Raw genomic sequence first — 25,495 nt, forward strand, 5'->3', positions numbered from 1 at the left:
TTGTCCTGTGTCCTCTGTCCTGTGTCCTCTCCTTGTAGAGGTTTTCATCTTCTTTCCTTTTCTGTACTAGCACTTAACACATCAAGTCAAGTTGAAAATGCTTGCGTAAAGGTAGTTAGTGTATTTCCTTGTCATGACAACAGTGTATTTTTCTGTAAGTAAACACCCAGAATTATTAAAAGAGCTTTAAAAGAACATTATTAAAAGTTCTACTTGGCTGGCCTCTTATACTTGCATATAAGAGAACCCTGTACAACTAAAATCTGCAGTTACTCCTGCACTTGGCAGCTGGTTTTGACAGTGCCTGTACTACCATCGAGCCATACAAAAGAGATAGGCCTTCATTCTGGCTCGCGATGAAAAAGACGTGGCATTTGGTTTTTTTGACCAGGAGATTGTTTTTTTCTTTAAGGAATTGCCTTTGATACTGTGAGAGACTTCAGGAAAGCGAAGACTACATGCTTTCTGACCAGTTCTGTGGTAACACTTCATCGTGATTATTTTAAATTTAGAGCAAGGTGCCTAGGTGTTGCTGTCACGACAAACCTCTGTTCTCAACTTCCATGAACAATCTGTTCCTCCTTTTATAAGTACACTTTATCTCACAGAACTTGAAAAGCCTTAACCCTTTCAAAGATGATGGCTTTGTTTTGAGGTCTTTGTCACTCTGTCATATCTTTCAATACTGGGGCCAAATTGGTTTTGTTTGTCTGTTGACTGCAGGACAGGTTTTGCTTTTTCCCTTGGTAAAGGGAAACAATTTTTTCATCCTACCAGAGGTTGGGATAACATTTGACATACTTCCAGAAAATGCTGTAGGAGGCTGCAGGGTAATGAGAGTATGTGTATAAAACATGTTTTATAGTGGAACGAAGGCAATATTCTACTAAGGCAAAATACTTTAGGCAACTGAAACAAATGTACTCAATCCGCTTAAAACGCTGTTAGTATCTTCTAAAGAGCAACTTCATTTGCAGTAGTAGCTTTGGTGACTACAATTTTGAGTTCTCTGTAAAATTGTAGTTTCAGATTCATAATCACCAAAATGACTTTTTCAAACATAAGTATATGTAGAATTTAAGATGAGGTTTTTTGTATAACTAGTTCTTCTGTTCTGTGGATTTCAGACATTATATTGATTTTAGATTTGTTCTTATTTTTCTCAAGACTGCTTAACTCTAGCAACTACAAAGGTTCATTAATTTGCAACTTTATCCATTGACTTAATAGGTAGTCAGCAAGATGTATGGTCATTTATCATAACATGTTCATACTTCTTACTCGTATTTTGTTAGTGAATTACATTCACAGGATCAATTTCTTTTATTCACATGTCGAGGTTTTGGATGAAAACTGGAATTCAATTAAAATGCAGAAAGACAGTTGTAAAAACAGCCTTGTTGTCAGCTACAACCTGTTGTTAAAGTGTTTGATGATGTCACATGAAGGTAATTTCTAAAGTGAAAGAACTATAACCAATGAACAGTTCAACCTCTAATGGTTACCATGACCCTAGATTTTAGAAGCAATACTACTTTTTAACTTATTTATGTGTCTCTGAGATGGAAAAAAACCCTGGTTTGGTTTTCCTTTTTGGTTTCACTTTTGATTTCTTAATGTGGATTAGTTACTGAAATTGAAAAATTATTTCTGTAATTGCAGAGGAGACTGTAGCTGTCAGTTCTAAGTCACATTGTAGTCAAGCCTGCTTCCGGGTGGTCAGCTAGCTTTCTCTAGTTCCTTAGTTTTATATGCAAACATATCCTATAGGATAATTTTTATATACTGTTATCTACTTTGATAGTTTCTGGTAAGCTCACATATAAAATCCATTACAGATTTTTGCAAAAATGCTTTTTATTTACGCTAGCAATTTAATTTTCAAGTGAAGTTTCCAACAGTCTCAACTATTTGAAGAAGAATTTTCATTGATTACATGCTGTATTAAAATGCTTTATTAAAATGCTTTCAGCTGCATATTTTGCTCTGGTGGAAAAAGTGCCATTTGATACTAATGATCTTCTGGGAGCCTTGGTGGCATCATTGAAAAGATAGTGTACCTAGCATGACAATGCCTTTTGGGATGCAGCTCTGATACATCTAGGATATTGATTGAAATACAAGATTTCAGAGGGCGGTACTCATTTCCCTTGTATGTTTTTTCTCCTATTTAATATATTGTCATGGAAAACACTACAAGTGGCTGAGATAGCTCAGTTGGTAGTGCCTACAGGAACTGGCTGCATATGCATTCTTGCCTGTTGAAATTTCAAAATAAATCAGAAGTTTAAACAATTATATTGATCTATAAAGCAATATTCAAATAGGTAAATAAAACCATATGATGAATACTGGTTTTCTGTGTTGTTCCTTGGTTTGTGGGTTGTTTTTTTTTTAAAGGAGGTTTAATAGTATCAGCTGTGCTTCGTAGTACATGCACATTAAGAGATGTTACAGTAGTGTGGTTTGCGAGTGAAGAGATTGCATACTCTTGAGTGTTTAAGCAATAGAGCGTACCAAGGAATTTGTGTGTATAATGAAAGGTAAAAGAAGTGGCTTCAGAGATTAAGCTTCTAGGTTGTTTTCAATTGCAGGAAGAATTATACCAAAACAATGTCAATTGCACATAGGTATTTAGCTTCGCTTGTCTCTTAGCTTTCATAAGAAGTAGGAGGATTGGAGGAGATCGTTTAAAAATATCACAGGTGGGTGACTGACATGAGAGGTACATCTGTATGAACAAGTTTTTGTGCGTAACAAATGTGCATGTGTATATATGAGGTGAAAAAAACATTTGTAAATAAGATATAAATGCAGTTGTTTTTTTTGACATGTGCTAGTTTGAATGATTGGCAAAAGCTGGTAATGCTCTTTTTTGCTTCTGCATCATATCCACTTCTGTGTTGCTAGTATCTTCAACTACAAGCATGAATGCATAAAAACTTATTTGCATAGTTGCTACAGCTACAAATTTGTTTAGCTCTCCCAGTGGAATAAGGAGGCGGTGGAACGTGAGGGATATGCATTATTCAGGCAAGCGTAGTGAGTAGGTAGCGTTCTGTAGGCTGGCAATGGTATTAGAACGTGGCATTTTGTTTGCTAGTACTGTTTTGCAAAAAAGCTGTCTACATTTAGGTATGGCTCTTCTTTCTTTCCATTTTGTGCCTCCCTGTGTTACCTAGTAAAAGTGCACACTGTATTCACTGGAGTAGGATGAACTACAATAGCTGTAAAATGCTCGGAGGTTGCAGCTGTTCCAAGCAAGAATGAATACTCAGTCCTCAGTCTTCACATCACAGGTCCTTGGGAGGAGTGCTTTAACCTAGTATTGTAACCATACATTTTATAGTAACTTACTGTGTCAGGTGATGTGTGATAAGAAATGTTCGTATAACCATGGGAATTCCTATACCTTAAAATTTCCGCTTTTTGTGGCAGGTTTCATGTGAATTGCTGTCCTCTGTCAGTACAATAAAACTCTGAATCGTGTAGGCTGTTATAAGAGTTGACTAGAGTCTTGAAAGACTGTGAGGAATGAACATGCCCGCTATTATGCTCTGCTTGGATGATGGATACACACGTACTGAGTTTATAGTCTGGGGTGCCTTTATTTGTTGGATCACGTGATGGTGGCTACGGTCTCCAGGTTGCAGAGAGAAAGCACTTGCCGATTACTTTATATGCTCAACAATTTTGACTGCTGTTATAGAGAGCGTTTGGAATGATTTGCTATATGAAGTTATGGTATTATAGGCACATCAGGAGTTATTCTGACACGGATAGTGAAATGAGCAGAATAGCAGCATCTTGGATCTACAAGATGATTCTAATGTATCTGTTGGTGAAGTACTTAAGAACTAAACCTGGCAAGTTAGATTTTAAACACTATTATGGTATACAGAGCTGCATAAAGCATTTTCAAAATTGCCTCAGCATTTAAATTCCATTGATTTCAAGTATTTATCTGGACTAAAACCAGTACATCTAAGTTGTTACATACAACTTGCAAAACAAAGCTTTTCCATTAAGTATTATTTAAAAAGAAAAAAAATGAAAAGATAAAAGTCATCTACAACTGATGGGCTGATTCCAGGGATACTGCACAGCTCAGCAAGGCACTCCAGCTTGGGGGGGGCAGGGAGGGGGGGGCAGGGAGAAGTGTCATGGCCTTGCTGTAGAAATAGTTATGCTGTACATGACACAGGTGACCTTATCCACTCTTCTGACATGCACAATCCCAGTGTTGGTGCTGCTGGTGTCTTGTCTTGCCAGCAGGTTTGCAAGAACACTGGATAGCTTACTGTGGTCTGTTTTGACCCATAAACTTCCATTTCAGTATGGATGAGATAATTTAAAATGGTTTACAATACTGCATGTTGGCTTCACTAAATTACATGTTACATGCTTATGTATGTGTAATGAGCCTTACAGAGTCACTTGCTGTTTTGTCTCAATGCCTATTTCTGATGTCCTTGTTATCTTTCAGTGCCACTTGAAGATGAGAAATTTTAATCCTTACCTCTCGTCGCCTAGGGCTTCGTAGTAGGTGGAGAATGTTTTTAAGGGGTTATGTTAGAGCTTAGGAGCCCCAAATGAAAAAGCACCACACATCCTTGAAGAGTAGGTGGAATCGCTAGGAGTTTAGGGTGAGATTTTTAAGGTCTCAAACCGTTATTTATGTCTTCAAGGTTACTAGGATGCAGCTGTGATTTCTTTTATATTTGGCAAAAAGTGTGTAGTGCTTGCTGTTTTTGTGGGGAATGCGTAAAATAATGTGCATACACATTTAAGTTATGATCTTGACTAACTTCACTAAATAACAAAGAATCCAATTTAGAAAGCTATTGTAAAATACTATTGAATGGTTCATGAAATGAAAATTTTTGTACCAAAAGCAGGGTTTGCTCTAGTTCCACCACTGGTCCCTCTGCTGACTTGACCTCTCTCCCTTTCCTGGGTTAAGAAACAGTGTTCTTCACCTCCTACTGCTTGTAATTGGGATGTCTTTGTGTATTTTAGTCTCCCCCACCTCCTTTGTCTCTATACATGAGATGAAAAAAAATGAAAGGTGGCAAAAGGCTCCTGTGAATTTGAAGATTATTAGTAGAATTAGTATCAGATAATGTAATAATAAGGACTGCTGTCCAAGATACAAAAGACTTACTGGATTATGTATGCTACCATGTTGACACAAGCTAAGGTGAAATTTAGATGACAATTACTAAACAAATTACTGTTGTTTGCTAATCTAATACAGTCATATCTGATCAATGAAAAGATCATCTCTTATAGGAAAAGTTCCAAGCTGAAAAAAATTTCATTATGCGTGTGCCAAAGTAAAGGCCTCTGGTGTTACTGTCTTCTGAGGCATACTAGTAATTTCACAAGAAATTATTAGATAGTCCAAATTCCCGAAGTTTGGAAAATTACTGGAATATTTCTGCGTCTGCTTTGCAGATTTCTAGGTGAGTTTTGTGGGAAAGGGTGTTCTCCAACAGAGCAGACAGATAGAGCAGAGATTGTAAAATAAATAGAAAAAAAGGGAGACTGATCTTATGTGATTTTTCAGAGCACAGAGACTGAGAACTTTGTGTTCTTGATCTAGACATCAGCCAAATTGCTTGCTATCTTGGGATGGAAAAATTAATGCAAGGAAGAGTGAGGCTATATATCCTATCACAGGCTGCATTTGTTTTTAAAAAATGATTCAAATGATTATGAAAGGGATTGTTTGTTTACAGGTCTACAAAAGGATCTTAGAGGCCACCCTTTTCAGCACAGTAGCTGGACAGGAAGGAGGGAGCATGGGGCTTTTCAAATGCTGTCAGCTGTGTCAAGCTTATGGTGGAAACTTCACAAAAAACCTGAGGAGAGATTTGTGTTGACTGAGCCAGTGAGGGAAGCTTAGACAGTAGTTGGAGGCGGTAAACTGTATTGTGTGGGCTTATATTAAATTTCTCCAGCTGTGAAACTTAACATTAACTTACAGAGTACAGCACACAGTGGCCATAAGCATAACAGAGATTGGGCAGAAATTTTCATTTCAGTGAAAACTAGGCATTGCTTTCATAGAGAATAATTATTTTTGGAGATAAGAGGCAAGGAACTAGCTGAAGCATTCTTGTGTGTGTCTTGGTAATAGACTTACTTGACTTATGTTTCATAATCTCCTGAAGGCAATATTAGAGAGATGGTTTTTTTTCCATTTGCCTTGGTCAGGGAAGTAGATAGATGAAAACCGTGCTTTATATTTTATAATCTTTCTTTAATATTGTCTGTTCCAGGGATTTGTGTTACTAACCTTGACTGTTCTAAACATAGATGTTTTTCTTCTCTTCTTTAAATAATGAGGTAGAAGAGGAATTTTTTAATATATACTGTTAATTCAAGGTTTGTGTTGTGATTTTGGTACTTGATAATGTAAAACAAATAGCGTACTTGTAACATTGAAAGGGGGAAAAATGCAGTGGGGGTACTGTATCTAAAACTGTACTGAAGTAGTTTGTTGGAGCTGTGGAGAATTGACTCTTCTGCACAAAGGGCTGGGTTTTTTTATGCTTATATACCTGCATTAGTTCAAAGTCATTGTATTTGTTCACAGTTTCATTTCAGGTAGTGACATGCAGTAGTGGTTCTGTTTAGCTTCTGCAGTTGGGAACCAGAAAGCCCAGCAACATGAAGGTGAACATTTTTTACGTCACCATTCCATAAGAACTGATTTAACTTACAGTCTTAAAACAACAGTTTTGACACCTCTACACTGATGCTCCACATGTTTGCCTTGTAATAATTTACACTTTAAGATCTGAAACCGTGTCTAACCGGTGCAGTATCAAAGCACTTTTGTGCTCTATTTTCCTAATGAGTACCTAATTGTGCTCTCAGTTCAAGTCCCAATGGCATTTTTCCACTGGTATGCCCCTGCTGTGTCCTCATATTAGTCTGCAAATTTCTTTTCATTCCAGTGCAAGCTAGCATTCTTTAGTAGTTGTGAGGGAAAACTAATATTGAAAAGCTGGCTTCTTTAAGTAGACCCCCTTGCTTTGCATTAGGTGTCTTGGGTAAGGTTTAATTTTTGAGAGTAGTTGTTTTTGGGTTTTTTTTTGCCTAGGCCATAGCAAGAAAAAAAATCACCACATGAAAGAGTCAGGAAAACTACTTAGAAAAGCAGTGAGCTGATATGTCTTGAAAAGCTTTATATTTTTATGTATAGAACTTAATATATAAATAGTACAGGTGACTCATGTGAAGCTCTTTATGTCCTTTTTCCTTCCTAAATGTGTTTTGTAGACATAGGGCTGACTGAGCACAACTAATAGATATGGAAGTGCTTAGGGTGTAGAGTCAGTGGCCACCGAATTTGCTATCTGTTTAGTGGAACTGTGTCCTTATTTTATCTATTTTTTTAAAACAAAGCTGCTTGTTTGCTCAGAGCTTGGTGCAGTTGTGGGACTTTGGCACTGGGCCCTCTCCTTGCTAAAATACCGGCATGTCAGTCATTCTTGGATACGGACTGGTGCTTCTCTCCTGTTTCGGTTTGTCACTTTTCTGTGGGTTGTTGCCTCTATTGAGGGTGCTATACCATGGGGCAATAATCCTGCATATAGGTACCTGTCATGTTACCTGATACGTTGAATCTCATGGCTTGGCATTCAAGGCAGATCAAAGAACCAAAGCTGGACCCGTGCTTGTATGTGGAAACAGCTGAAATCCATGTTCAATATAAATAGATAAAGGTGGATGTCTCTTTGTCTTAGCTTCAAACTCTGATTGCTCAGCCCAATCCATCAAAAAGTAATTAATTTTCAATGCAAAGTGTTAAACATGGCTGAATAAAGAGCTGTAAAATTGAAATTTAAGTGCATTGAAAGTGAATATCCCAGTTCATTGAAAATGTCCTGTGAATTATTTTTCTGTGGGGGCCAGATGAAACAAAATTAATTACAATGTTTAAATTAATAAATTAAAGTAGTGTGAGCTCGTTGTTTTCAAGGAGATCAATGTTGCCTTTTCCATTAGAAAAATAGCACATGGAAAGAAAACCATAATAAAACTTTTGTTAAGTGAAGACGAGGTAATGCAGGATTTTCTTCAAAGAAAATGCCTTAGGAAACTGTTTAGCAAGATAAAGCAATTTGAAGTCTAGGCCTATTTTTTATTATTAATTTGACAGGGATGTGAAATTAAAATAATCCATCTCTTTGAAAAGTCTTAGGTGTAGAGGTGGGAGGAGAGGATGGTATGTAAGCCTTTGTATTTATACCTGCTCTTGTCCCACTGAAGCAGCTACATTTGGTGAAACTTGTTTTTCCAGGTTACTGGGCTCAATTTTTCAAAGCTCTTCAGGAATCTTACATAGAGAATTACATCTTTCCATATCTAGCTGACACTGATTTCTTTGTTTCATTTATCTTTGTTTCAGATTTGTTACTCTTGCCTATGGACCTATTGTGGATTCAGTAGTACTGAATTTATCTGCCTTTATTTCAAACTGAAAAAAAAAAAAAAAGGCAGACTGTTTAGTGGAATCCATTGCTCGGTGATGTTAAGTCAAGCATTTACAGAAACATGTCAAACTGAGTGGCATTATAATAGGTCTAGATGGGGACTAGAGAATAGAAAACAAAGGAAATCTGTAGGACAGATTTGTTTTGTGTTGAATATCCTGATAATACTTAATCCTAAAGAAGGCAGTGTTTTGGAAAACAGATGATACCTCAGCCAGACTACTATGTTATCCAAATATACATCAAAAAGACATATGTATCTGAGTATTTTTGGATGGGTGAAGGGCAGTTAAAACGTGCTGCTTTTTTTTTTTTTTTTTTTAATTCCTCAACTTTCCCGTACTCAAATGGATAATACTAACTTACTGAAAACTGCAAAGATGCTTTTGGAAATGTGACTAAGATACTAGAAATTCCGGAATCTTGGTTCTTACTGATGGTATGGAGCAGGCTGAAAAGTTGTGTCTGGCAGTATTGTATAGATTTGTTTCCTTTTCCTGTTTTTTATCTGCAAAATATATAATTATTTTAGTGCTGTCTTTTCAGAGACATTATGGGGAAATTGATATATATTTAGATTGATATTTTAATATTTTTTGTTGTTGTTGTTTGTTTTTTTGAGAAAGTGAATTAACTTTCTTAATAGATTGCAGTTTGCGAGGGAAGGCAAAACAGGTGTGGCTCCATGCCACCATTCGCTTTGGTAGGGCCTTGGAAAGCCAGGCTGACCTACTGCCAAAGTAGATTTATAAAATATTTGTTGGGGCTTGCATCTCCCAGAGGCACCAAGGGTAGTGAGTATGGGTCTCTTAGGTGCGCCTGCTGACTTTGCATCCCGGATCTGCCCACTTGAAGCTGATTTGGTGGTCGTCTTTGATCCTGGCTCAGTTCTATACACATTTTTTAGTAACTTCAGTACTAAATTAACTTTTTAATCAGGAAATATTTCATTTCTATGATTTAATTTTATTTTTTACAGATTTAGAATATTTAGTTAGTGTATCCTGCTTTATCTAGGGAAATGTTAGGATTTTTCTGATATGGATTTTGGAAAGTGACGATTTGACAGTGTGTACACACTGAACTATTAGTGTTGGGAAGAATTTGTAGAAAAGGATGAAAAAGAAGGGTTTGTCCCTTTTGGAAATCTATCCAGGTACTCCCTTACTTGCTAGTATGTACTAGTATAATTGCTCACTTGGGTGTTTATTTTAATGTATTAAGGCCTTTTTTTTTTTAACCTTGTTATAGCTTAAACTGTCTCCTAATATAGATGCTTATAAGTAAGCTTGGCAAGCCTGGATATCTGGAGTTGGTAGTGGGTTAGGTCTGAGACTTCAAGAGGATGAAAGACACCAGGGTGGGCTTTGCCTCCAGGCTACAATTAAGATCAAAGCTTGTTAGTAAGATTCCTACTATAAAGGTTGTTGACTGTCTGCTTCCTTCTGTTTCTCCTCATTTTTCAGCTGGTGACTGTAGTAAATAAGTCTGACAAGGGTTGTTCCTTATCGTAGATTCCAGATCTTTTGCGGCAAATCTTGCATATCCTATTGGCCCATGGAGTCTGACAAGCTCAAGACTGCTTTTTTTTGGACAATTGCACAAAAAGTATGTGCATGTTTCCAATCCTTTTGTGGCTGCCACGAAACAGTGGGAAGCAAGCAATGCAAATGTTAGCCATGTGAGTCCTGCTTCTGCACTTGGGTCCATGAGGACCAAATACTAATTGCATCAGTCTCAAAGTCAATCTCTTGATCAAATGTTGTCATGCAGGACTGAATTTTTAAAATGGGCCATTCACCCGTCTGCACAAAGTTATAAAGTCATTCAGTCACTTCTTCATATCCAGTGCCAATTTCTCATTTATTTTCTTTAACTGCAAGGCAAAGTTGCATTATTGACAAAATTGTGAACCTTGTGCTTTTAATATAGAACAAAGTTAAACAAAAGAACAACTAGATACAATTTAGGTTGCATGTAATATAAAAATGTGTTAGCCCCCTAAATTTCGTTAGGAAACAAAGCTCTTTCAAAATTTTTATCTTTGGTCTTCAGATGTACCTTTGAGTTACAGCTGAAGGTTATTATTGAATCTTTTTTCAGTGTCGAACAAATATTGTGGTCAAGGGAATGGGAGGCTTATTGTGAGATGTGATAGGAAGGATGCTGTATTGTTTTCTTCCTGTTTGTTGGCACAATCATGTTCTTCCAAAAAGGAAAGAAAAAAGAAGTAGTCCTTATTAGGTCAATAGTAGTTCTTAGATTAACTGAGTCATAGTTGAAGTTTTTGTCAGATATTTTAATGCTCTTCCTCTTGAACTATTGAGTTAATGGAATATTAAATTAACTTGAGAGAATATAAATTTGTATGAAATATATCTCTAGAAATATTCATAAATATAGACATTATCTTATTTCCTTCTGTTGGAAAATGTGAAAATAGCTTGTTTTAATCTTTAAAAGCAATCTGAGTTTTTCTTGACTGGTTTAAATCTCCAATAATCCACTTATAAGTACATATAGCATCTCCTGAATAGTGCCTGTTCTCTGATTATAGGTTAACCATTCACGTTCTTCTGATTATTGGTTTCTGATTTGTAGTGTATGTTGTGGTCAAGCCAATGACAGAATGGATCAAATTATACACTTTAATAGCAGTGTGCTGTATGTGCTGGTCTTCTATTCTGAGCCCACTGTAGATAGCTTCCTATTTTTCTCAACAAGAAAGCACTTAAGTTAATTGCTCCATTAGAAAGACATAGTAGCCCTTTCTGGTCTGTAAGTATCCTTCCATGCATAGCTGCTGAAGTTTGGAACACCTGCAGCTGAAGCAATTTGAAAAAAAGCCATTAGTCTGCATGGAAAAAAATAAAGTGCTGAAGTTCAAACTATTATCAATGATGCTGTGTTGGAGCAGCCTAAAAGATTTGGCTTTTGGTCTATGCCTAGTGCTATCCAAAACAACATATAAAATTCTTTGTAAACCAATTTTAAAAGTTTCTTGTTTATTCAGAAGCAACTGTGTACACTCTTTGTTCAGAGAGTAGACTCCAGTCAATTGCACACCAGCCAACAGCTGATTTCTCCTTAGAAAGAAACATTGCCTAATATAGATCATAGAAGCCAAAGACCAAAGGGACAAAGTGCTAAAGATAAACAGCTCAATCCTCAACTGTTTGAAGGCCTCAATAAAGCCTCTGATGAACAAATTTGGGGTGGGACTCAACTGTTCCCACCTGCAAGCTTGTCTCAGAGCCTTGGCTCTAACAGGGTGAGGTGCTGGTATGTGGTGTGACCTCCTGTGCCCTTAAGGAGAAAAACACTGGCTTTCTTCTGGCCCTAATCAATCAGTTTCTCTGCAGCTTTTCTTTATCATAGTTAAGGGAGGAAGAAAGTACTGACTGCTCTCATTTTATTGAGACAGTGAATGGAAAAAGCCTACAGAGGCAGTGTTGCTGAATATTGAACTGCACTTGAAGGTACTCCTCTGGTCTAATAGACTCAGAGGTGCTTTTTAGACTGCAATAGTGAGGGTCTGATTTCAGTAATTTAGTTTGTTGGATAGCTATAAAAATAGTCTCGTTTTGTGCAGCGAGGTTTGTTTTTTTTTAATAAGCTTCAGCAGTGGCTGGACTGCTAAATAGTGTGAGTGCCAGAATTCAGGTGGCTGTTTTAACCATTTTGAGCATTAATACTGTTCTTACCTGTGTCCCTGTCTTTCCACTCAAAGATGTGATACTAACTCTTGAAGTTTCAACTCTCCCTCATTTATATTTTTGGATGTGTTTCATAATGAAATTATGACTTGGTGGAGATGGGGATGTTAGTAAAATCTTAAAAAGCGGTACCAGCTTCTACAAGCTTGTGCGACCAGTTCTGTGGAGGTTCAGGCCCCAAGCTGACATGTATTTTACAGACCCCTATGTCAGTACATCTGCACTTATTTTGTTCTGGCTGGGTGTCTGGCCCAGAGTACTTAAAACAGCTGTGACTCTTTATGCTTCAGTTTTAGGTGTAGTGTTAATGGATTATTTGGGACAATAGCCACAACAGAGAAGTGGTTTGGCATTCATTTAAAAATTTACTGTTAGTGTTTCTAGTAGGACTACTTTTTCAATGTATAAAGGTAGATTCGTAGGCGAGCATGTGCAGGACTATTGGCTGGAATTTTGCATGTGTGGTGGTTATGACAATGAATTATCCTGTTGAATGATTGGTGTTTTAAAACATTATTTAGATATTAGATTGAAATGCACTTAATTTTCTCACTTTTAGAATCTACATTTAGGGTTTGGGACATAATGATGTCAACAGTAAAAATGGGAAACTTAACTTTGTTGCACCCTTGATGCTATGATAACCCTTTGATTTGTGTATATATGACATCTTCTGCCATGGAAATGACTCAAGACTGTGGATTCAAGCAAATTGCTTGAAGTTGTGTTATCAGTCTTCTACATTCCTGGAGAGAACACTCATTGTTGGCCAAGTTGAAATATTTGTAAGGTGGGGGATTTTTTGGAGTGTTAATTTGGGGAAGGGGAGCTGGACAATCTGCTTTGGCAAATCTGCTCTTCCTGTGCCCATCAGACTTTGGCAGTGCACAGCGTTTCTTCCCCCACCCCCAAAAAAATCCCTGGAGCAGAAACTCCGGTAGGAACATTTATCACTTTTTACACACAAGTACTTGATCTGTGAAGAGTCACATATGCTTGGCATATTGAAAGCTGATGGGGTCATGAGAGAATATAGTAAGCAGGCAGGTGAATTGAGATGAGTTAGTTTTAAGGAGGGTGGTTTAGTTTACTTCAGCTCTTGAAGTATAGAGCGACATATCTTTTAAAGATGTTGAACAAAGTTGTGAATCCTGTGAACATACAGCTAACTGCAGGTATTCAAGGTAGGACGTCCAACTTCCTCCCCTTGAAATTCTTATTTTGGGAATATACTGGTGTGCATATGTTACTGGTTTGCCTTCAGAGTGGATAAGATGCATGCACTCGTCTTATAGTAAATTAACAGGCAGCATGCTCTGATTTAGTTTCTGTATTTTCTTCTTTCATTAGTGGTAATTGCTAGTTGCTAAATAGTTAGGTAACTGCTGCTTTTTGTTGTATTCATGCTTCAGCTGTGTGGTTTATCTGTTTACTCAACACTACACTGAACTCTGTGGAAGAGTTGTGTTGGGAGATTTGTGGAAGAGGGGGTTTTTTTTGTTTTGTTTGTGTGGCTTTTTGTTGTTTGGTTTTTTTTACAAACAGGTTTTAAAAAGCAGTAAGGTACAATATTTTTGTTTGTAGTGATGTTTGTGTATGCTGTACATAATTAGTCAGACTAATTTTCATGAAGAAGCTTTTTTTCTCTTGAAGATAAGTAAATAATAGCCATTATACAGCAAAGAATCCTTAAGCTTTTGCTAATGGGTTGGAACAGTTGAATGCTTGGAGATCTCAAGCAAGGCTGAGCTCTGCTTTGTGAGGCAGTTTCTAAACATGTAGTGGTAGCATATACTCCTCTCAAAAGGTCAGTGAACACAATGAAGGAGGTAAAAGCTGGGAGAAAAAGTATTTTCATTTTATGCTCTCTTGTAAAATTGTTCAAAGATGCACAGTAAAATATGGAAAAGCTTGACAACTATATGTTGCATTTTATTATGAAATATAGAACATTCTTCTGCGTTGTATCACCTTGCCATATTTGTTTTTGTTGAAGTTGTGTATTACCACAGGTATACAAATTGTATGGAAGCTTTCCCAGGTCTGCTAACAGGTTCATCCCTTACAATGGTAACTGACCTCTTATGAATGATGTCTAAACAGAATCTTCATTTTTAGCTGTTCCACATCATTTCAGTGAAATAGTGATGTGTGAAGATGGATGCATGGGAAGAACAGTATTATGATATGAGGTGAATTTCATCTCAGGCCTTAAAGACCTTGTTAGCGCATCTTTAAAGAAATTTCCTTTCCTGTGTGACTCTTGACATCACTGTTTGACTCAGGACTGACACTTCATTCTCTTTTTTGTCATATAAATAGAAAATCCAACTCTTTTGCTTTGCTTTCTGTTATAACTGTCTACATTAAAAAGCCTCTGGTGCAGGTGGTTTTCACTGAATGTTGCTCTGCTTTGTGATAAGAATCCAATGCAACAAGCAAAAACTCCCTATTGAACTATATATACGCATCAGTACTTTGTATGCTATCTGTCTGGGTTCTGTGCAATTGTTTTACATCCTTTAAGTAAAAAAGAATAATTAAAGTCTTTTTAAAAACACTTTCTTTCAGTGGTGGACTTCTATGAAAAAATTTCGTAAGAGACTCTGTATTTTTCCAGAACGAGCAAAAAGCAGAACGGAATCTGGTAGGTAAAGGAGAATACGTGTGTGTGCTTAAACATCCTGCACACACTACTTGTGCTTTCTGTCCTGTGCTCTTTATTGACCCATGTCCAGGCAGTTAGTGCACTGCACATCTTTAAAATGGCTTTAATTCTATAGTCACTGATTGCCTTGTTCCAGGCCTCCATGCCCCAAATATTTTATTTTCTGTTCTTGGTTACGGGTGCATGGACATACTGTAGATTTTCAGAAGTGGCCAGTTGCTTGGAAATAGAATGCTTTTTTTTGGACTCAAACTAATTTTTTAATATTGCTTTTAAGTAGTTTTTTCGTTTCTGGCACATTTTCTGTGAATAGAAAGGTGGAGTATGACATCAGTAAAAGTATAAGCAGCATTGGTTTATGGATGTAGATAGTAAAGTCATCCCTCTTAATGTTGTTGGTGAAAATTTATGATGCTTAGCTGTATGTACATGATTTATCTCTTACTCCTACCATAGCTTTTGAATCCTAAACTCTTCAGAAAAATATTATGAACAAGGAAATGTTATGGTGCTTATGTGTACTTAAGCTTTAAGCTGGAAAAATAAAGTTAGTGCTTTGAGTATTTGGTGATGAAAATGTAATGGGTAGTTAGGAATGCTGGAAGTGCCTAGTGACATGTTTTAGCCAAAGTTCAGCTTGGAATTCGTAGCAGGCACTTTATGTGATGTACCTCTTACTGTTTAAAAAATGCTATTTGTTAGTGCAAGGTGATCTGTGGTTTAATTAGCCATCAGAAGTAGTTAAGGTGTTGTTTCATTAACTTTATTGATATCTATAATGAATGTTTGTATTACTGACAATGCAGCTGTTGTCTAGCTGTTAATGCAGCTTTATGCTTGAAAAACAAGTCTTATATTCATATATTTTGCTGCTTTTGAATACTGTGCACTTGTCTGGACAAGGGAAAGGCATTTTCAAATGTTATTGGGTGCAGAGTTGAGCAAAGGCCAGACACAGTGCAGTCAACTTCAGTTAAAACTGTTCCTCCTAACCTGAAAATGCCAACTTTTTGGGAGGCCAATGGTAGTTAAACTCTGTATCTAGATTTGGCTCTCAATGTCCATGAGCAAAGAAAGAGCTTCCCTCTACTAGTGCTTGAAGAACCGAGTCCCCTCAGGACCTGAGTTGAACCGGATCATGATAACTTACTGCTATACCTGAGATGGAAAACTGATAGAGCTTTTAATACTTAACCTGTCCAAGCATCATTGTACTCAGTGTGTGTATCTATAAATGCCTCAGCTGTGTTTTTCCTGCTTTTATCAATACATGCTATTTTTAGTGTGTGAGTGAACATGTAGCCCTTTTACATTCAGTTCATTTGTCTAAAAAAAAAAAAAATAAATTTAAAAGCCCCAAACAACTGAACACCCCAAAACAAACTCTCCAGGTACTGGAGAACATGAAGCATTTTCAATGAAAATACTGTATGTCAGTGTTAACTTCAGAATTGGCTGTTTCTTCATTATTCTCCAGAGCAAATTGCCAAATGCAGTTTTAAAGTTCTTGAGTACTGTGAGGATTCATTATTGTCACGTTATAAATAAATTCATGGGATTCTTTAGAAGGTCTTATGTCAAGTACAGGTTGCCAAGTTGCTTTGATATTAAGCAAAAAATTCACTGTAGCATCATAAATTTCATTGTCTGCAGCATCCAGTTTTTAAATTTCTTTGGTTGCTGGCATCTACTACAACCCCTGCCTTGCAGTGAAGCTTAGTAGCATGCTTTCATATGGCAGTCTTCCAGATGGATATTGATTATTTTGACTTATATTCTGTGTGCTATATATTGGCTGATAGTGGACAGTAAGTTAAAAACATAGCCATGGGGAAGTGCTTGTTTATTGTAATTTTCTGTTCCCCAGCTTCCTGATACTTAGTTTCTTAATCTGGACTGTTCAAATATATTTGATTGTTGGCACTGTGCTTTTAAACCTTACTTATTGTAATCCACTTTTCTGTTTGGAAATATCACCAGTTCTCTGAAAAACTGAATTTGTGGAGGAAAGTAAAATAAAATTCTATGTATGCTTATATTTGTGGGGGTTTTTTTGTTGTTGTTTTTTTGTTTTGTTTTTTTGTGGTTTTTTATTTTTTCCCCTGAAGCTAGTTACGTAAAACTGCTAAGCACTTCTGGAAAATAAGCCATTGTTTTTAACAAGATTATCTTACTTCCTAAACAGGTGTCTGGAAAATGGAGAAGACTTTGAACAGAATTCATCCTGTTTCTGATCCAGAAGCAACATATTTTCTACAAGTATCATGGGAAAAAGATTTAGGAACTGGCTTTGGTATAATACTTAGTGATGGTCAATGTGCATGGACTGGGACAGGTAATAATGGAAAGAATAAGAATTGTTCTAAATTATTACAGTTCTTTATCATTATTTGTAAACACTTTCTGAACTGTGACCCACAACTTGTATCAAGAACTTTTTATGAAAGAATAAGAATTGTTCTAAATTATTACTGTTCTTTATCATTATTTGTAAACATTTTCTGAACTGTGACCCACAACTTGTATCAAGAACTTTTTATGAGTATTACCTCTCCCCCGTGATGGAGGAGGTGGGGGTCATGATCTTCTGGGACGTTTTCAGAGATCTTTCAAATCTGGAAAGATTGTGTGTCAAACCTAATGCTAAAGCATAGGGATATGCAATGTTTTGTTTTTTCTCAAGAATATAATTTCTTGCAGTGATATTGGAATACGACTTATGTGTCTTCTCCAGGTCCTTGAACAAATATGTCATACAAGTTCTGTTTGCAAATTATAGTTCATGAAGCATTTAATTGCAGATGTTTTTAAAATGTTTTCATAAAATCTTAAGAATTAAATGTAGTTGTATTTGGTACTCAGGTGAATTTTTGAGAAGAATGGACAAGAAAATACGTTTTTCCTGGGCGTAAGTTATCAGAAGAAAAAAAAACAACCGGCCTATGCAATTCGCCCCCCCCCCCCATCCCCTGAAACCTGAATAAGATGATGGTTGTCTTAATATGTGCATGCTTCTCTCATTCACACCTAGTGAAAGAAGGAAATATTTGTGTGTTCCTTTAGAAATGTGTCAAATACTTGATCAAAAGCCCTTCTCTCAGTGGCAAAAATATTTCAAAGGGAGGAAAGAACGATATATTTTACAGCGTATTGTAAGCAAAAATATTTTCCTGACTTTTTCTGAGTTATAAGACTAGATTTCCGTGTAGTTTCTTCCTTCCTTCTCCCTGTCCAATAGATGTTGTTTTTCCCCAGTTCCTACATAAGTCAAGCTTTCACATAGGCCTGATATAAATATAGATATAAAAATAAAAAAATATATATAAATAAAATAGTGCTTTTTGTATGTATATACATGTATACAAACTATATATATTTGTGTGTATATATATAGTTCCTGTGCATAAAAAGAAGCTTAATCATTCATTAACCTTCTTTTGAATGCAATTGTTACCTTTCTCTTCTTTCAGACCTAGGGAACAAGACTTAAGTTAAAATATGTCCACGTATGTATTAAATCTGCTCTTCCATATTCCCTTTAACATTTCAGACACACTTTTGATTAGGAGTTCCTGCAAAAGACAAATACATACATTCCAATGCTGGTTCCCTGTAGTCTGGTATGAAGGGTTTTTCTTTCTTGATTTGGTAATAGTATAGTGAAACTGTATATTTTCAAAATAACAAAAAACGTTTTACCATTGATAAATACTTAAATAATTAAGCATACTAGTTTTTTTTTGTTTAAAAGCTTTTCTGGTTGTTCTTGCATAACTTTAAAATCCCCAGCTTAAAATTCACAAAAAGCTGATTCTTTAAATCCATTATTTTTCTAAGTAAAAGCTATGTTACTATAACTGAAAGAGTATAGAAAAAATACGTAAACACAGTTCTCATTTTGTTAACTTCCTGCATCTGGCAGAATGGCTGGATGATCATTTTCCAAAACAGAGGACCAGTGAAAGCAAGATGAGCTCACTCTGTTAAAAGAAAAGAAGGAAACACACAACAGTTTAGCATGAGCACTGGGTACTCATCCAAGGAGAGTGCTTCTGTTTCTTGTGCAAGAATCTGATCCATTTCTAAGGAATTCCTGTTGAATTTGTAGTCCTTTCAATAATTTCATTAGGAGTTGAAGTTCTTGTGCATGAGGCTTTCCTACTGCACAGATCTGGGTTTTTGTACACTCAACGTTGTTTTTGATCACTTTTTCTAAGTTATTACATCATGTTTGAGACTGCTTAGGTTCTAAATTCAAAACCTGGGAGGAGGGAAAGCAGTGGTCAGAAAATTCTTGTTAGGGAAATCCCTTTTGGGTTTCTCACACTGTGGATTATTTTGCTTGGCAAGACCTACCAGGAAGTGAGTGAGAGTTGCTGATGGAGTTGTCTTTTACGGTTTTTGTATGTTTAATGTGATGATGAAAAGTGTTAGGAGTCCTATTTAAGGAGGAAAAAAAAAATCTGGCGGGAGGAGAAGCACACAAATATGCAATATGATCTGATGTATTCACTTGGTATTGGGTTAAAGAACTACAGATATATGGACTTATACATTTCATGTTTCTCTAACGATTGATCAGTTCTGCTAGTTCTATAAGATAAAGGAACATGCAGCATGTACAGGCACCACAGGAGAAAAAACCCACAGTGCTCTATTACAGTATATGAGTGACTTTGGTTTCTTAGCTTTCTTATTTGCATTAAAAGTTTATCTAATTTTTCTCAGTTTTTAAGTAATTATTCTAAAGAAACACTTGTTTTTGCAAGTATTTCCGACTTATTTTTTCTGCTGCTCTTTGCCTTGTACTGCAAGGGTTTCCACATTTCTGTCTGTACCGTTTCAGGGGACTTAAGGGAGTTGCTGACATACTAGTGGCCTTTTCTCTCTCAACTCTGTATAGTGTCCTGTACAAGAAATAAGCTAGATAATGAGAAAATGATTGGTGTATGTAGCGTAAAATAGAAATGTTTTAACGGCAAATTTCTTCTTTTCTTTCCCACTCAATTCTTGTTATTTGTAGTGGATTGTTAGCTCTGCAAGATGAGTGTTGACCAGCCCTGTAGCCCCAGTCGGTCACTGACTTGGAGGCTTAGCTTTTTTCCTGACAGTAGTTTCACTGTATCATTTTTTATATGAAAATTACAAGTGCTGCTTTGGGTTTTAAAAAACAAAGATGGAACTGGCAATTGTTAAAGGCTTAAGCCTTTCTGATAACATCCATTTCATCCTTACAATAAGCTTTAAAAATCTTGGAAAATACTTTTACTACTTCATCTAGGATATTTAAATGTGTTCAGTTATGTTGAGGCCGAGGGTTGAACACTTGGCTTACAGTGATGTAGGGAAGAACTGATATCATGTGCAATGGCTAGTGTAAGTTAACAGCATCCAGCTTTGCAGGAATGTTTGTAACAGTACCAAGTCCTGTTCTGAAATTCATACCTGTCAGTCTTAATGCGTGAGGATTCATGCACAACTGACTTTGACTTAGCAGTTGCTTGCTTGGAGGTCTTTTCATATTTGCAGTGCTGCCTGCATGCTGGCTTTGCTCTTGTTCATGTCCCTGTATGCCAGCTGCAGCTGTGTCTGGTATATAGGAAAGGAGGCAGTGATGCAGCATTGTAGCTAAATAGTGTGGCTTTGCACTCAAAAGTCCTGTTTGTAGGACAAGTACTAGCTGGCTATATACGTGGCCCTCTGTCTTAGCCTCTTTCCCTTTATGTATTAGGAACGGGTTTTACATATTAGGAAGAAAGATGGTTGTGATGTCCATGCAGTGAAAAAAAGAGTTCTGATACACCTTTATCCATTTGTCTCTCTCTGTGCCCTGTGTTCCCTTTCATAAAGATTTTTTTAAACCCCAACTTAGTGAAGAGGGCTGCTGCTTACTTTTGCTCTGTTTAAATTTGTCTTGTTGAGTTGTAGGAATAAATTTGAAAAGTGTAACCCATTCTTCAAATGATGATATTAAAATCTAAATGTTTTGAATCTTTAGTTTATTAGGTGTCTCAGTATTTCAGTGCCCTACAGCTCATCAGTATTAGGCTGTGTACAAAACCACTTATGCATGATTGTCTGTTATATCTGCTGTAATGGACAGCAGAATACAGTTTCCATTTTGGGAGATGTGATTTTATGAAGAGCACACAGCTTGAGTTTACAAATCTGTGGGGACACACAGTAATAATATGCCACACTTCTCCCTGGCCTCTTTTTTCCACCCCTCTCCATTGTTTTTTTCTTTCTCTGCAGTATAGATAATGCAACTTAAAATGTAAGCATAGAAGCATCTTTTCCAATCTAGAAATACTGATTATGAAGTTATTTTATTTCTGGTTTATTCTAATGCATGCTCCACAGTACTCCTATATTCTTTTTAATGTATAATGGCATTTCTGCGATTTTTGACATTTGTTGAATATTTGTGGTGTTGCATACCTGGTAAAATGCTATCTATTGTGCCTTGTCCTTTTACTTTATGTTAGGCTAGTATAAGTGTGACAGGTTTCCTCTTTTATCTTTAAAAGAAGAGGAAGCAGACAATACTCAATTTTTAAGCATTTTCTCTTAAGGAGAGTATGGGCAGCTTTGTGACAGACTTCAGACTGCTATGGGCCTGACATTTCCCATCTTAGTCTAACAAAGACTGACTTGCTCATATTTATTGAGCCTAATTCCATCTTTTTTTTTTTTTCTCTTATGACTCCAGAATAGTTCAGTTCCCTTGTGTCCCTTTGCTTTCTAGCTTTTGAAGGACCTAACACATTTGAATCTGTCGAGGAGAAAATGCCTTGTGCTGGGGAATAACTAATGTGATTCTGACCCACTAATTTATCCTTCTAACTGAGTGTATCTGCAGGCTCAGATTTTGCACAGAAGGGGATAGTTTCTCCTTGTGTCAACTGTTTGTTTCCTTGCAGTGGTGACATTAGCATGCTCTCTTTTGCCACCTGCATTTCCTTTTTCACCTGGCTGGTTGCCTGTGTCTTAGAGTAATAGAGTGGGCTGTTAGTGCCTGACCTGCCTTACCAGATTTTGCAGATATATGGTAATCAATTAAGGTCATTAGCAAGGTAGTATTAAAAAAGAAAAAAAAAAAAGGCACAAAAACCCTAACAAAAAACCCCAACAACTCCCCCTTAGTTAAGTCTAAGATCAGTAACATCTACATTTTTTCCATGTTGTGAGATGTGTAGAGAGGAGGACTACAAAAGCTAATACTTACAAAGAAGGAAGAGGGGGTTGGGTAAGTCGAAGCTGGGGGCAGCCTTTGGCTGCAGTGGCTATTGAGTTAGGGGAGTTCAGGATTGTGAGAGGAGGGAACAGAGTAAAAAGCAGAATAACAGCGCTAAATTTTAGGAGAGCAGACTTTGACCTCTTCCAAGCTCCCTTTAAAAGAATCCCATGGGATATGGCTTCTTTGTCTTAGTCTTTGCTGGTTAAGATTTGCCTTTAGAAATCCCAAGCCCCTTACTCAGATCAGTGGGAAAGTCAGAAGCAAAGGAGACTTACCCTTGGAGGAGGATGAGGTTAGAGAATGTCTTAAGAAACTGGATGTACCCAAGTCCATGGGACCTGATTGGATGAAACTCGGAGTACTGAGGGATCTGCCCCATGTCATTGTGAGGCCACTCTTGATTGATTTTGCAAGGTAATAATAGTGATCAGAGGGTGTTTTCAAGGACTGGAAGAAATGTCTCTCTTACCTTGGGGAAGGGTAAGGGGATGGATCTAAGTAACTGGAGGCTGGTCAACCAGAGGGTGTTGGAGGAATAATGCTGGAAGCCATTTTGAAAAATGCTAAGGACGAGATGATGAGTAGTCAGTATGGGTTTACAAAGGGGAAGTCACACCTGACCCCCCCGATAACCTTCTCTAAAGTTTCAAGCTTGTTGAATGAGGGAACGGCAGTGGATGATGTTTATTTTGGCTTTAGCTAGCAGGGGTTTCAACACCGTGTCTTCTAACATCCTCATAGACAAACTCGTAAGGTGTGGAATGTATTGAGCTCAGCCAGTTCAAGCAGATTTCAAAGGGTTGTGATCAGTGGCATGAAGTCTAGCTGGAGGCCAGTTACTAGTGGTCCTGTACCACAGGGGTCAATACTGTGTCCAGTACTGTTAACGTCTTCATTAATCATTTGGATGATGACGCAGTGCATCCTCAGCAAGTTTACAGATGATGCAAAACTGGGGGGAAGGGTTGATAGAGGATTGGGTTGCCATTCGGAGGGACCTGAACAGGCTGGAGAAATGGGATGACAGGAGTCTCATTAAATTCAACAAAGGGAAATGCAAAATTGTATACCTGGGGAGGGGGAAGCCCCCAGCCTGTACTGGTGCTTTGGGTGACTGGCTGGAAGCAGATCCCTGGTTGAAAAGGACTTGGGAGTCCTGGTGGACAAGAAGGTGAACATGGGCCAGCAATGTGGCCTCGTGGCAAAGGTGGCCAACAGTCTCCTGGGCTGCATAAGGAAAAGTGTTACCAGCAGGTCAAGGGAGGTGATCCTTCCCCTCTGCTGAGCCCTGGTGAGACCTGTGATGCAGTGTGCAGTTCTGGGCTCTCCAGTATGAGAAAGACATGAACTTAGGGAATTGAGTCCAGTGACAGTCCCTGAAGATGACTGAAGTACTTGAGCATCTGTCCTGCCAGGAGATGCTGAGAGAGCTGGGACTGTGCAGCCTGGAGGAGAAAACGCCTAAGGAGATTTTGTCAGTGTGTATTAATTAATAACCGATGAGAGGGAGTAAAGAAGTTGCAGCCAGGCCCTCCTCAGTGATGTCCAGTGAAAGGATGAGAGGCAGCGGGCACAAACTGAAATACAAGGAATTCCATTTAAACACTGGAAAAAAACTTTTTACCGTAGGGTTTACCAAGCACCGGAACAGATTGCCTGAAAAGTATAGTCCTTGGAGAAATTCAAAACCCATTCAAAACATGGTCCTGAGCAACCTTTGTAGTTGACCTTTCTTTGATCAGTGGAGTTAGACTAGATGATCTCCAGAGGTCCCTTCCAACCTCAACTACTCCGAGTCTGTGAAAATAAGCAAAAATTACTGAAGTTGCAGAATTAATCCAGAAATCCTGAAGTCTGTGAGGATATAACTATTCATAGCAAATAATTGTACATTTACCTCTTTGCTGTATTTTTATATGATGGATTGATTTGATATGTACTGCCTCTTTTGCAATATGAGGGTAGCTACTGTGTCAAGAAGAAGATTGGAGAAAAATGAGGCAATTTGAACAGGCTCATGTTTGATTGAAATGCTGTTCTATTTTTATTGGTATGATTTCAGTGCATACGTCTGTGCAGGCTTACGTCTCTGTGAAACTCTTCAAAAGCATTTGTATAGAGAAGAAATAGTTATTAATAGGGGTTTTAAGTGGGATGCTTTAAGTCACTTGCAGTTATGTGAAGGATGTATTTTGGGTTTTGTTTTTTTGGGGGGGTTGGTATGTGTGGTTTTGTTTGCTTTTTTGTTTTGTTTTGGTGTGGGTTTTTTGTTTTTTTTTTTTTGTTTTTTTTTCCCCAGGCTGTCACAAACTAATGTCGTTTTGCATATCTTGAGCTTTCAAATGCTGGGCAAATGCTACAAAGGTCTAAGAGCAAGCAGGGGTGGATGACAATCTAGAGCAGTCTTCCTCAGAAGATTTGTCAGAGGAAAAGGAAACACTTCTGTTAAGTAAACATCTAAAATACTGTATCAATAGGCTACACATTAAAGCCTGCATTACATTATACACATCCTATATTTAATTTGGTGTCTTTGCTTGTATCTGCCTGTGCAAGAAACTCTGCACTCCTCATTGAGATCATTATTCTAATTAACAATTGATCTCTAAAAGTACTGAGGAAACAGTATGTAGAATAAAATTGAAAGGAAGGAAAATAAACAGGGGCCCAGGTGGTAAAATCAAGAACTGTTTCTTGGTACTCCTAGTGAATGAAGATTTAGGAAATAAATGATCAGAAGCAGATAGAAAAGGCTATCAGTGTTCTCAATGATAGTAATCTTTGGCCTGTTCTATACTGTATTCAACCATTCTTCATCTTCAAAGGAATGGAATAAAATTTTCTTCATAGACCTGATACAATGCAAACTGGAGACATATCTCCCATTTAGTGGTCCTTGAATGTGAACACTAAAACATGGATTCTCAAGTCTCTAGGTGTAGATTTGTTTGTAAATTGACAGTTGTTTTTTTTTTTAAGGTTGTAATTTACAAACTTGGAAAACTGGATCTAGAATGTGTGAGGAGTCAGTTGCATCTGTTGTCTTACAGGGTTTAGATTACACGCTTTCAAAGAGAACTGAGCGGGCACAGTAGATCATAATTAAAACATTCCACTCTCTTGTAAGGTTAGTGTTATGCAGAATAACTTTAGGCAAGTAGAATTGTGGACTAGTAGCAATAAACCATTTTCAGACAGGAAAAAAGGGACAGAACTGAATTCTTATGAAAAACACACTATTCCTGCTACATTTCCGTTAGTGTCTGGCACACTGATACATGTGAAGGAAAGAATAGTCTCCTAATATTTGCCTGTCCCTTAAGGTGTGTAAGTGTGTCTGTATGTACATATAAATATCTATACA

General features: G+C 37.3%; 1 protein-coding gene across 3 annotated transcripts in view; it reads left to right on the plus strand.

Annotated features, from left to right (window-relative positions):
• Positions 1–410: 410 nt before the first annotated feature.
• Positions 411–25,495, plus strand: part of XRCC4 (X-ray repair cross complementing 4) — a 180,832-nt gene continuing 155,747 nt past the window's right edge. Inside the window, exons 1-3 of one of the 3 annotated variants that reach the window (XM_069777717.1) lie at positions 411–480; positions 14,795–14,874; positions 17,077–17,226. In XM_069777717.1, the coding sequence (XP_069633818.1) occupies positions 17,088–17,226 (139 nt within the window). In that variant the 5' untranslated portion in view covers positions 411–480; positions 14,795–14,874; positions 17,077–17,087. The remainder of the gene's footprint in view (positions 481–14,794; positions 14,875–17,076; positions 17,227–25,495) is intronic. The other 2 variants (XM_069777718.1, XM_069777716.1) reach the window with 2 other exon arrangements.

The sequence above is a fragment of the Haliaeetus albicilla genome, chromosome Z (assembly GCF_947461875.1).
Source record: "Haliaeetus albicilla chromosome Z, bHalAlb1.1, whole genome shotgun sequence".
NCBI lineage: Eukaryota > Metazoa > Chordata > Aves > Accipitriformes > Accipitridae > Haliaeetus > Haliaeetus albicilla.